The sequence below is a fragment of the Scyliorhinus torazame genome, chromosome 8 (genome assembly GCF_047496885.1).
Source record: "Scyliorhinus torazame isolate Kashiwa2021f chromosome 8, sScyTor2.1, whole genome shotgun sequence".
Lineage (NCBI taxonomy): Eukaryota > Metazoa > Chordata > Chondrichthyes > Carcharhiniformes > Scyliorhinidae > Scyliorhinus > Scyliorhinus torazame.
Window position 1 is genome coordinate 180458306 of NC_092714.1, and position 13071 is coordinate 180471376.

The following is a 13071-nucleotide window of genomic DNA, read 5'->3' on the forward strand; positions in this document are numbered from 1 at the left end:
CTACGGGTGGACGAGAGAGCCTCGACCAGGGAGCATTTGGCATGCAGGAAAAAACTACAAATGCAGTTTGACTTGCTGTTCACGGATAGGACACTGCGGCAATTGAGGTGGGCGAAAGGGACAGTGTATGAGTATGGGGAAAAGACCAGTCATCTCTTGGCACACCAATTGAGGCGGCAGGAGGCAGACAGGGATATTGTTCAGGTTAAGGATTTGGAGGGTAGGATGGTTTCTGCCCCAGAGGTGGTGAATAGAGTGTTCAGAGCCTTCTATGAGGGATTGTATAGGTCGGAGCTTCCAGAGGACAAATGAGGGTTGGCAGAGTTTCTGGGAAGGTCTGGAGTTTCCCAACGTGAAAAGGCAACGTTGAAGGCGCCATTGTGCCTGGGGGATTTTCAGGCAGCGTTGAAGCATATGCGGGTAGGGAAGGCACTGGGTTCTTGGTAGAATGTTATAAGAAATTTTCTGATCAGTTGGGTCAGTTGCTGTTGGGCAGGCTCAGGGACACCTCTGCATGGGGCACTGCCAGGGAGGAGTTGGGACACTGGTATAGAGGTCAATTGCGCTGTTCCTGATGGAGGACAAGGACCACACAAAGGGTGAGTCATATCATGTCCGTGTTAAACGTGGATGCCAATTTATTGGCTAATGTATTAGCATTAAGGTTGGAGCCTGGCCTCTCGGAGGTAGTAGGGGAGGATCAGATGGGGTTTGCGAAGGGGCGGAGGTTGTTGTTGAATGTGCATCGGTTGCTGAATGTGGTGCTTAGCCCCATGGCTGAGCCAGTTCCAGAAATCATTGTATGCAGAGAAGGCATTCGACCGGGTGGAGTGGGGGTACCTTTTCACAGTGTTGGGAAGTTTGGGTTTGAGTCGTGGGGACGATCGCTGTATGCGGCTGCATTCGCTAGTGTTTATACCAACACCATGAGCTCCAGGTCCTTTCGGTTGTATCAGGGTGTCTGATGTCTCCCTTGTTGTTTGCATTGGCATCGAGCCGTTGGCCATAGCGTTGAGGGCCTCGAATGCGTGGAGTGGGATGGTTAGAGGTGAGGTGGAACATAGGATGTCATCATACAGTAATGATTGTCTGCTGTACGTTAGGGACCTGGGGTCATCCGTTGGGAATATTATGTTTATTTTGCATTGCTTTAGGGCCTTCACCGATTACAAGTTGAACACAGTGAAGAGTGAATATTGTGTGGTTGGTGCATCAGGGCAGGGAGGTTGCTGTTTCTGTTGGTGGAGACTAGCTTTTGATACTTAGGAGTCCAGGTGGCGGGGAATTGGAGCACCTTTGGAGGTTGAACTATACAAACCTAGTGGGTAGAGTGAAGGCGGACTTGCAGAGGTGGGTTTGTCTCCCGTCATCATTGGCAGGCCGGGTCCAATCGGTCAAGATGAACATCTTGCCAATATTCTATTTTTCTTTCAGTGTCTCCCGGTGTCCCTGTCTCTGAAAGGTCATGTGGCTTATTTCTGGTTTTAATTGGGCTGGTAAAGCCCAGAGGATTCGGAGGTGGCAGCTTCAGAGGGAGAGGCAGGCAGGGGACAGTGTGTTGTCAATTTTGCCGTACTATTACTGGCCAGCTAATGCGGAGGTGCTGGGGTGTTGCGGGGACCCGGGGCTCTCTGGATTCAGATGGAGTCGCAGTCATGGAGGGGGACGTGATTGGGGGCATTGGTAACAGCACCACTTCCATTGGAGCTGGCAAAGTACAAAGAATACAGCCCTTCTGCCCTTCAAGCTGCGCCGACCATGGTACATGCCTAAATTAAAACCGTATGCACTTACGGAGTCCGTATCCTTCCATTCCCACCCTATTCATATATTTTATGTGTGATTTACTCAACAAATCCAATGGTGGCGGCCACTCTAAAAATATGGAGGCAACTCCACCAGCATTTTAAGTTGGGGCAGCTTCAAGGCTGGCTCCCCCATTTGTTCGAACCACCTATGTGAGCCGGCACGGCTGGATGCCACAGTTTGTGCATGGAGGGAGAAATTACTGGAGAAAGTGGGAGATATATTTTTGGAGGTGTGGTTTGCCAGCTTGGAGGAGCTGAAGGAGAAATTTGGGCTGTTAGACACAGACATGTTTAGGTAACTCCAGGTGCAGGTTTTTGTTCAGAGGGTTTTTTTTCAGCTTTCCCAATGGTGCTGCCATATTCCTTACTGGAGAGGATTCTCTCCTGTTTGGGGTCGGAGGAGGGCAATATACTGTCCTGGGTTTGGTAGAAATAGTTTTGCACAATACAGGGATTTGGAGATTTACTTAAGGCAAATAAAATTAAAAATGGACTTATCGAAATCAAGGGAAAGAATGTCATTTAACGAGTTAAAATTGAAAGCTGCATATTAATTTGATACTAGCTAAGATTTACCAGATGACTGCACACTTAGATCAAAAACAAACCAATATTCCATGGTTGCATCCTGGCTTTGGAGTATATCAGGCTGATATAAAAGCAAAAAAACAGGGACAGCATTTTCAAAACAGTGGATTCTGGCTAGGATTGCGATTTCCTTTCCTTCACTTACTTTTCTGCTGCCAGAAATATTCCAGAAGCGCAGTCAGCCTTAAACTCTGTGTCACAGTGGTCCAGGAAGTATTGCATCTCTTTCATCATTCCTCGGACATTGCTGCCATTAACCAAGGCAAAGCACAGATTCATTGCACGCCTACATGTGACAAAGACCAAAAGATTTGAATTAAAACTGGAAGGAGGCACATAATTTATAGAATATCTATTCAGTTCTGAGTTAAACAAGTATGGACCTCAACAAGATTTTTGAAGCCTAATGGTAGATGGTGCAATGTGCTCCAAAACCATTTCCTGCCACTAGAGGATGCTTAGGATTTTCTCTGATGCAATTTTCACAAGTTTTCCTTCAAAGCTCAGGAAAAACAGACCAAGATATGGCTTCCATTTAATTGCACGTTATTAACAAGCAATTTCAGTGTTTTTATTGGAATAGAACAGTGCATAGAACATGGCAATGATTACAAAGCAACGAAGAGTGTTTAAATTCTTTGCAGAGTCTACTTCATTCTTTGAATGATATACATCCCTTGCAGGGCTGCCTCTGGAAAGCCCATGCACAGTATCAAAGTATGACACCAATTGTACAGTCTGTTTCTCTTGTTATACAAAATCCCAGTTGTCAGTTTTACCTTGAAGCCAAATGGAAAAATAAATAGCAAACGCAAATGTCAACCCTGTGATGGAAGATTGGATAGGTTTGATTGTAAAGCATGGGTGACACACATTTGAAGAATGAAATGACCGTACAAAGGGTAGGCAAGTAGGAAGGAAAGTCTTTTCTGACTGCCCCCATATCCTGTGCATCTGTTCTGACTTCCCCTTTTTTTCTACAAATTTTTGGATCTTTGGTGAGCAAACTCTACCTCTAAGCTTGTCAGTATGCTTTTCCAAGCCATTTAGATCTTTGAGATCAACTGCACAGACCTGTTTTTATTAATGTATGGAGAGAGATCAGATTAACATCCTTACCGTCTGTCAAATCGGTGGCTGGATTACCAGAAGGTTCCATTGATTTTAGATGGATTCTCCATACCATTTATTTTGGAAAGGGTGCTGATAACTTGCTATTTGGATTTACCCATATGACAGCAATCATGAGAAATTCTATGAAAGCTGCTTTACTGTGATGGGGGCTGTTTTAACTCACTTGGCTAGACAGATGGTTTGTGATACAGAGCAAGGCCAGCAGCACGGGTTCAATTCCCATACCGGTTGAGGTTATTCATGGAGACCCGCCTTTTCAAACTTGCTCCTTGCCTGATGTGTGGTGATCCTCAAGTTAAATCACCACCAGTCAGCTCCCCCCATCAAACGAGAAAGCAGCCCATGGTCATCTGGGACTATGGCGACTTTACTGACTTTTTACTGTGATTTATGTCCAAATCTGTAGGGTGAGCGTTACTCTGCAGGTGGGACTTCCTAAAATGAACATGAGGGATTTTGAGCAAGTCATATGTTAAAATGTCTCTGGAAATTTTCCATGGGGAAAACCTATTCCTAATCATCTATGGGTGGCAAGGAAAGAAGAAACAGGGAGAAGGCTTCAATGAAGTTACTGTGAAAAGCCCCAAGTCACCACATTCCGGCGCCTGTTCGGGGAGGCTGGTACGGGAATTGAACCGTGTTGCTGGCCTGCCTTGGTCTGCTTTCAAAGCCAGCGATTTAGCCTTGTGCTAAACCAGCCCCTGGTCACTGTTGCCAGTCCTAGAATATTATTTTTCACCCTTGGTTGCCTTGTAGCCATGTCTCTGTGCTGTAATGGCAATTAGATCAAACCTATTTTGCACTCGTTTGTTTACTTGCCGTACAATCAGATAAACTGTTTTTGACCTTTTTAAACCACTATTCCTTGCATGGACGTTATCCACTGGTGCACTGTTAAACTCTGTCCTCTCCTGCTCAATTTGCTTGTCTTGACTCAAATCATTTCAAAAGGTATCTTGTACAGGCCAGTGCTAAGGAAGTCTCACTGACATCCCAAATGTGATCCAAGTGTCTATAATGGGGAGTCCCTATCCAAGGGTGACACGGACTAATAAAGTTTGTTCCTTGGAACAATCGCTTACGTGACTGATTGCTAATTTGACCTTCCAAAATAAGTTATAATTTAAGAGGTCGTATATAATTCAGAGTATTTGGTGACACTGCTTTAATTTCTGAGACATAGCTTTGTGAGCAGACCAGATCGAAACAGTTAAAGTCTGTTGCTATTGAGTATGCTAAAATTGGGATCGATAATGGTAAATATTTTGATTTACGAAAAGATTGGATTTAAAATACGATAAATAGGTTTGCTGGAAATAATGAAACAGGCGAGCAGGAATAGTTGGGGGTGCTGAGATGTGGCCACAAGTAAACAGAACCAATTACAGGCATAAGTGTGTGCAGCTGGAGGGGACTGGTGAGAGGTAAATTCAGCAAAGTTCCAAATATAACCTACTTATTTGCATTTTGTCCAGAGTTCTGTTGATAATAAAGGGTGAAATTGAGCCATGCAGGCTCAGAGGTGTCAGGTTCAATTCCACGTCTCTAATGAGTTATCTAATCTCAGGCAAAGTGGCAGAAGACACTTAAAATAAATCTGTTGGGATATTGAAGGAAGAGTGAAATTAGCTAGAGTGCTGACTCCAGCGTAATATATGATTACTCCTGCTTGAAAAAAAGTGTTCTGTGATGCCTTCTATGACCAAGTAGTCTGCTAGCAATCACAGTTCGCTCATTAGCAACAAGGCGCATGGGCAAAGCACTCAAAGGGCACCTGTATGCCAGCAGCAGGAAGAGAAAAACAACTACTATTTGTTACTCCAGGAGGAATATAATCAGTTATAATAGGAAAAAAAGCTGGTGCTGAGAAAGTACATTGTAAGTGGAAAGATTTCCAGCTCAAACACACAACCGTTCTGAAGATGTACACACATCTTCTCACTGAAACCAAAAAACAACAGCCTGTCAAACGATTGTGTTGGCGGAGAAACTAAAATTAACCCATTATCAATAGGTCAAGTTCTGCTTTTCAAGTCATTTGACTATCACCTTCTAATGGAGACATCAATGTCTGTAAGGCAGTCCACGATCGTACTCCGGTGTCGCTGAACCGCATTGTGGTCTGTCTGCACCATCTTCAACAGTGACGTCAATGCAACGTACCTTCAGCGAGAGAACATAAAAGCCTCAAGCATAAGCCATTTACTTACTGGAACAAGAATAAACTGTTTTAGAAAGGAGAAGTTGTATAGCCCCACAAAACAACCATATGCTCAAAATACAGGAACAAGACTTTTGTCATACAAGACTGAAATTCGCTCAAAAAAAGGAACCGCCCACTCAACAAAATAAATTCCACACATTAATGCTGGGAACACAAATCATTGAGTTACAGTAAACTAAGGGCCACCCTGCATTTGGATTTTTTTTTTAAAAAAGGAAACCAAGTTAGATTCTGGGTGTTCTTCGGTTATTAAATGGAAGGATAATAATTTTGGAGGAGTTCTCAAACATGGAGAGGAGCCAACTTTAGTCCTGTATAGGGTGGTCTACGGAGCCATAATTTCAGTGAAAACAACTAGCTTACCAAGTACCCAGCTGTATTTAAACACCCGAGAAATGTCTGTCTTACCCTACACAATTTTCAGCATAGTATCAGGCTGGCAGGCTCAGTCTGTGCTGACGTTTACACTCCATCAGTTTTCCTACACGATTTACTTCATCTCACCCCATTAACATCTACATCAATTATTTTTTCCTTTGTATACTTAGCTAGCTTCCACTCACTTGAACAACTCCATGTGGTGGCATAGTGTGTTCTACATTGTCGCAAGACGTTTCTCCTGAATTCCTATTGGATTAATCAAGTCTAACTATTAAAGGAATACAGATGGAAGAGGAGGAAAGTTGTGTGTAGAAAGAGACTAAATCGTTGGATCCAATTGCTCTCATGCATTAAATCGAAAGTTAGGTAATTACTCCACACATGATCATGTCTACACTTGGGCCTTGCCTGTATCGCAGCATCACAAAATGTTCCCAGGCATCTGACATCATACAAATTGGCTGACAAATTTCCCTTCCCCGAGGCATTGCCTGGCTTGGCCAGACTGGGGAAGTTAGGGGATGGATGCTCCTACTGTTGTGCATTTTCTCTTTACTCTGGCTCTGTTCCAATTAGGGCAATCAGTGAATTTGCCTTCTTTCTATATTGTCTATGTCCGAATGCTAAGAGTCGCCAGGTATCGAATGATACCACCACAAGTTTCAACCGGTTATCGATTAAAGAGCCAAACATCAGTTAGTTAGTTCAAGGTCAAGGGTACTTTATTTACAGACAATCAATCCTGCAACATAAACACTACTCGTCAACTACACCTATTACTAAGACAACCTGTACTTAACTTCGGGCACCCGGCTTAGGTCAGGAAACAGTGGCCGCTGTTCAGGATCTCTTGGGTTCGAAGTGGTAACTGCTGCTCGGCTGGGCTTGGCCTTCTGGTAGTGGGCGTTGAACTTTAACTTGCTTCTGGTGTTGCTGCAGTTGGCAATGGCCGTTACCAGGGTACCAAGGCCAAAAGAGAGCGCGCATATGGCGAATTCTTCCTTTATACTTTTGCGCTCTTTTGGGCGGTCCTTCGATTTGGGCTTTGCTAATTGGGTGATTCCTGATCACTCCGTTCGATTCCTCAGCCAATAAGTGGGCGGGGATCTGGATGACTGGGCGTGTCTCAAGCGGTCATTGAGCCCGTTGTTTGTGTTTCCCTTGGACAGGGAGTGGTGCCGAAATGTCTGGGACTGTCCCGGTAGCTGGAGTACCAGTCCTTTGTGTTGGGAGAGATGGGCCATCACCTGCTAATCGGCCTGATTAACATGCTAATGGGACGGGGTTGCGATACCGTCTGGACTTTGCTGACGAATATGCATTTCAGGCTCAGAACCTGCCTGACTCTTGGCTTGTCCATTTTACCCATCAGTCTTTGCGAGTTGCTCTGTGCTTAGTTGGAAGTGGCCATGTCAGATGGCTACACTCCGTCCTCTTGATCCATAACGCAAAGCGTGAAGGATCACAATACTGGGTCTTCTTTGTTCTCTTGGGATGCCGGGTGCCCTTAACCAAGGACAGTTTCTACCCTACTCTGTCCTATGGGTCCAAAAACATTTACCTAATTTCGCTAAACAACACGTGTCTAAGAATCTCTAGGGGGCTATTTAACATTCAGTAAAAAGGGGAACCTCTAACTAGACTACACTCATGCTGCTATTTACAATCAAAAACTTATGTTACAATACAAAAAATATCCGATAGCAGCATCGCATTTCTTCCTATCACAGACTTGCATACACAGAAAAATAAACTTTATTCACAGAAACTGTGGAATTTATTAAAGAAAAGGTTCTGATAGAGGATGGGGTCTGCTGGAGTCCGAGGAAAGGGGCTCTGAATGTATATACTGGGGGGCGGGAGGCTCTCCGTCTCCATTTCCGCAATCTAATTGTCTGAATGACGCTGTACAATATGGTTATTACTCGTACGGCTTCCACTGTGTAGTACAGGGAATACCACTTGATGAGGTTCTCACACCATGTGGGTGTATCAGTGGCTGGGTGTGTATGCTGGGTGGTTGTGAGGGGGGTGGAGGTAGGTAACGCACGCAATTGGTCTGTTCCAGCACCGATCATGATGCCGATCATCAGGGTCATCTTCATCTTGTTTTGGTTTTCCTTCACCATCGAGTGTCTTTGTATCTCTCTAAGGGAACAAGCATAGTGTCTGTTATTATCGTGTTGTTTAATATCTTGTATATCTGTGTCTCCTTAACATCAATTCTCCCATTATAATCGTCACCCTATGTGACTCCCTCTTTTTTTTTTTTAAACAACCATTTGTGGAGACAAGACATTCCAAAAGTTCTGTGTCAGAGCGCGAGCACTCTCGCAACCTGTGGTCAATGGGCTGAGTGGGCGGACAATTTCTCCGTCCTCTGCAAACCTGTTTTTCCAACCAAGTGTTTCTTACATGTAAATAGTATGTAGGGGAATAGCAACTGAAGGGTTGCCGGGGAGGGCAAAAGTAGTGGCAAAGAGCATTCTTTAAACCACAGGTCTCGAAAAAAAACAGAAAAAGAGTTTTGATACCAAGTAGTCGAATGGGGTGGTGCATATGGTCTGCGGCAGGGCAAGAATGGGTGGGATCCCCGGGTATGGCGATGATCAGTGCCGTTGCTCTACTACCCGAGCTTGGCTGACCAAATGTATAGGGGTCTCCAGGCAGGGCGGGGATAAGTGCCGTTACTCCACTGCCTGAGTGACCTTCCAAGAGCGGAACAAATTTGTAACAATATGGGTTTCACTAACTGCCATGTGGCGTCAGAAGAGTAGTTACGACTGTATCAAGAAGGTTGGTGTGAGACCGAAAGAAGAAACTGTATCAAGAAATTAAGTGAGAATGACACGAGTAGTCACATAAATAAACAAACATTCAAAAATAACAAATTAAAGAAAAAAAATGGGCAGACTCCATCAGAGTACAGGACACCGTAAATCTCCATCGGTTCCTGACTCTCATCATCTAGACACCTCACGATTCCATCTCAAAAAGAATTGCAAAGAGGTTACCATGGTGGGGGTTAGACTCGTAGCTGTCTCCATCTCCCAGGTGCCAAACTCTTTCATGGAGTTTGCGTGCTAACGCGTCGTGCCGTTGTGGGGTTCATTTCGTAATTTCTCGTCAAACGACAGGAATTGTCACAGTGCCAGTGTTTCATTGTCTGTAGGGAGGTTGTCAGGGGGGTGTCGCTATCGTTGGGTGGCGGGTCAGGTTCCGAATTGGGCAGATAAATTGTTTCAAAGGGGCTGAGTGCATTGCCGTCGGGGTCTCTGGGCCTGTAGTGACTGGGGCCTGGTTCGTGGGATCTCTGTTCGGGTCTTTCAGGGGCTTCGGTAGTGCTGTCGCTAGCAGCCGAATCAAGCGCCAGGGTGTAATTTGATTCTGGGGGCGTGGTCAAGGTTGTGTCTTTGGACGTGCTGCTGTTGCTGGGGGAGGGGGAGCTCGATTTGTCAGTGGGGGCGGGTCCTCATTGTCTGCCATCGCCAATGAGAGATGGCGAGAGTGGCTGCACAGCGTTCCATAAACCTTAAGTTGATTGACATGGAATCATCCTGATTTTCCATTGGGAAACGTGATTTTGTAAACCGAGGGGCTTGCCTTGTCTGAAATTGAATAGGGTCCTGCAAATTTCGGGGAGATGAACGAACTTGGGTTGTACAAGGTGATCATTGCCTGCTGTCCGACTGTATACTCCGTCGGGTGTACTGTTTTGTCAAAGAAGGCCTTACTCTGCTTTCGTTTAGCGCCTAGTCGAACAGCTGCAGCGAGCTGTGCTGCTTTAATATTCTCTACCATGTGCTGGACTCCTTTCTCATGGGTCAGGGCGGTGACTGCGGGGCTGGCCAAATCAAGTCCGAATAAGTATTCAGTACCCTTCATGGATCGTCCGGTCATGAGGGTATGGGAGGTATATCCTGTAGAGCTCGACACTGTGTTCCTAATAAACATCAGTGCGAATGGGAGCACTGTGTCCCATGTTGTATTGTGATGCTGCACCATTTTCCTAAGGGTGTCTTTTAGCGTACAATCCATGCACTCCACTATGCCGCTGGACTGCGGGGTGATAGGCAATGTGGAACTTTTGTTTGACTCCAAATATTGTCATAACATTTTTCATGACTCTTCCGTAAAGTGGGAACCTTGGTCCGACTCAACAGAATGGGGGAGTCCCCATCTTGTAAAAATCTGCTCTGTTAAGACCTTTGCGGTGGCCTTGGCTGTGTTCGTTCTCACTGGGAATGCTTCGACCCATTTCGTGAATGTGTCTATCGCTACTAAGACGTACTTGTAACCAATTCTGCAGGGGGGGGGGCAATATAATCTAATTGGAGGTTTGTCCACAGGCCATTTACAGGGCGGGTGTGTCGTAGCTGGGCTTTCCTTGCATACCTATCGGGGTTGTTTTCGCCACAAATTAAACAATTCTCGATGTAGTGGGACACGTCGGGTTTCAACTCGGGCCACCAACAGTGGGGTCTGAGGTGGGCAAGGGTGGATCCAATCCCTTGATGTCCATGTCCGTCACGGAACTTGCAAATTATTTTGTTCCTGTCCTGGATGGGGACTACGTAAACTCCATCTTTTAAAACGATTCACTCATGGACCGGCAGAGAGTTTCTAACCTTTCATAGGGAGCTGGGAAGTTTCCTTTTAAAATTTCCTCAATGTCTCGCCTTCTTTTTGTGCCTGGGCTAGGTCTTGGATGTTGGTCTGTGAGACCCGAACTGTGTGTACTGGGGCACTCTTGGGGGGGGGTTGCCAAAAGTGGCCATGTCGTGAGCCTGCCTTCGCTAGGGCGTCAGCTTTCACATTACTGGGTAGGGAGGAGCGATGGTGACTTCTTACTTTGATGATGCCGTATTCTCTGCCTTTAGCTGTCTGGGGGATATGTTTTAGTAGTGGGGCTGAGGGTAGAGGTTTTCCGTCCGCGGAAATAAATCCTCTCTATTTCCCCAGGGGTAGGAATTCTATAAGGCTGTTGCAGACGTACAAACTACCCGAATATATGATTGCAGGGGTCGGGAATGAATCGGGGTGCTGAACAATGTAAGCAATGGCTGCTAACTCGGCTGCCTGCGAACCTAAGTGTCCAGGCAACTTTAAAGCTATCTCTTCTAAAGCGTGTCCTCTACATAAATGCCACAGCCTGTTATCCTTTTTCCCTCAAGGACTCTGGAGGATCCGTCGACATAAATTCTCAGGGCTTTGTCTGTGGGCTCCAATGCCTGTCTTTCTTGGTACCGACCTGGGGACAAAGGTGTGCTTGGGGGCTATGATCTCGCACTCGTGTGGGGTTCCTGCATAGTGCACATTATCGGACAAAAACGTATGCATTTTGGTCCGTTTTACCGTGATGTCGCGTCACTGTAGTAGGGTCTATCGCGCTGCGCAAATTTGGCTTACTGTGCCGTCTTTTAGTCTGCCATCCAATAAAAGATGTGTCGGGGTGTGCTCGGTCAAAATGGTTACTGGGTTGAGTCCGGTTATGTACAAGAAGTACTGTACCGCCCAGAAAACTGCTAATAGGTGCCTCTCGCAGGGTGAAAATCCTTGTTCGACCGGATCTAAGACTCGTGAGGCGTAGGCCACGGGACCCAGACGATCGTGCCTTTCCTGCAGGAGTACGGCTGAAAGGGTGCGATCTGTGGTCGCTACCTCTTATCGAGTACGTGGAGTGGGGATTGGGGGCTTGCAAAGCAAGGGCTGTGCTCAGGGAGGGTTTCAATGCATCCACGGCATCTGTGTGCTGTGGAAGCCATTTCCATGGTGCCTGTTTCTTTAATAAATCAGAGAGTGGAGCTGCCTTTGTGGCGAATCCGTCGATATGGTTCCGACAATAGCCAACCAGTCCTAAAAATGACCGGAGGGCTGTAACATTCTGGGGCAAGGGCAAATTTACGATGGAATTAATCCATTTGAGTTCTATTTCACGCTTCCCATGCATGATGACTGTACCTAAATAAGTGACCTCTTCCTGAAGAATTTGGGCTTTCTTGGGGTTAATTTTGCATCCAATCGTTGTAAGGAGTTCCAATAATCCTGAAAGAAGCGAGATGTGCTCTTCCTTGGTGTTAGTCTGTAGGAGCAAGTCATCCACATACTGAACAAGGCATTCAGGGCGGAAAAATTTAGATAATCCGTTTGCCAATTGTCTGTGAAAAATGGAGGGGTTGTTGTGGAAGCCTTGTGGAAGGCACGTCCACGTGTACTGCTGTCCCTGGAAGGTGAACACAAATTTATACTGGCATGCTTTGTCCAGTAGTATGGACCAAAAGCCATTACTGATGTCTAAAGTGGAAAAACATTTCGACTGCAGGCCCTGTTTCAACATTGTCTCAGGACTCGTGGCAATGGTGGAGGCTGCTAGGGGGGTTACTTTGATCAATTCCCGGTAGTCGATGGTCAGTCGCCATGATCCATCGGGTTTTCGTACGGGCCAAATCGGGGCATTATTTGTCGGTGCAACGGGTCGAGTGACGCCTTTCGTCAATAAGCTTTGAATAACCTTGGCTATCTCTCCCTCGGCTTGCTGGGGGAAGCCGTACTGTTTCTGGGGTTTGGGATCGGGACCTGTAATGTTTACAAGACCTGGAATTTTACTGCAGTCGTGCTTGTGCTGGGCAAATGTTGTCTTATGTCTTTTTAAGACCTCTCTAACTGCTTTGTCTGTGGTAATGGTTTGTGGATCAAGGCAGTACTCTCCTACTGAGTGGATTCTATGGGCATAATCTCCTACTGTGAGCGTGGCGGGGGCTCATGCTGCTCTAGCCATTTCCCAGATGCATCGGTTAACTGGGTCGAATGAGAGGTTGTGTGTACTCATGAAATCGATGCCCAGGATGTGTTCTGCTGCCTGGGGCAAGTCTACTAAAACAACCAAATGTTTTGTCGTTATATTACCGAGCTGTACGTCCACAGGGGCTGTGATGT

The 13071-nt window shown here is 45.9% G+C and overlaps 1 protein-coding gene across 2 annotated transcripts in view; it reads right to left on the reverse strand.

Annotated features, from left to right (window-relative positions):
* LOC140428291 (AP-1 complex subunit gamma-1-like) overlaps window positions 1–13071 on the reverse strand; it is a 263950-nt gene that overhangs the window by 116442 nt on the left and 134437 nt on the right. For both annotated transcript variants that reach the window (XM_072514604.1, XM_072514603.1), the window contains exons 11-12: window positions 5580–5693; window positions 2542–2682 (exon numbers count right to left, since the gene is read on the reverse strand). In XM_072514604.1, the coding sequence (XP_072370705.1) occupies window positions 2542–2682; window positions 5580–5693 (255 nt within the window). The remainder of the gene's footprint in view (window positions 1–2541; window positions 2683–5579; window positions 5694–13071) is intronic.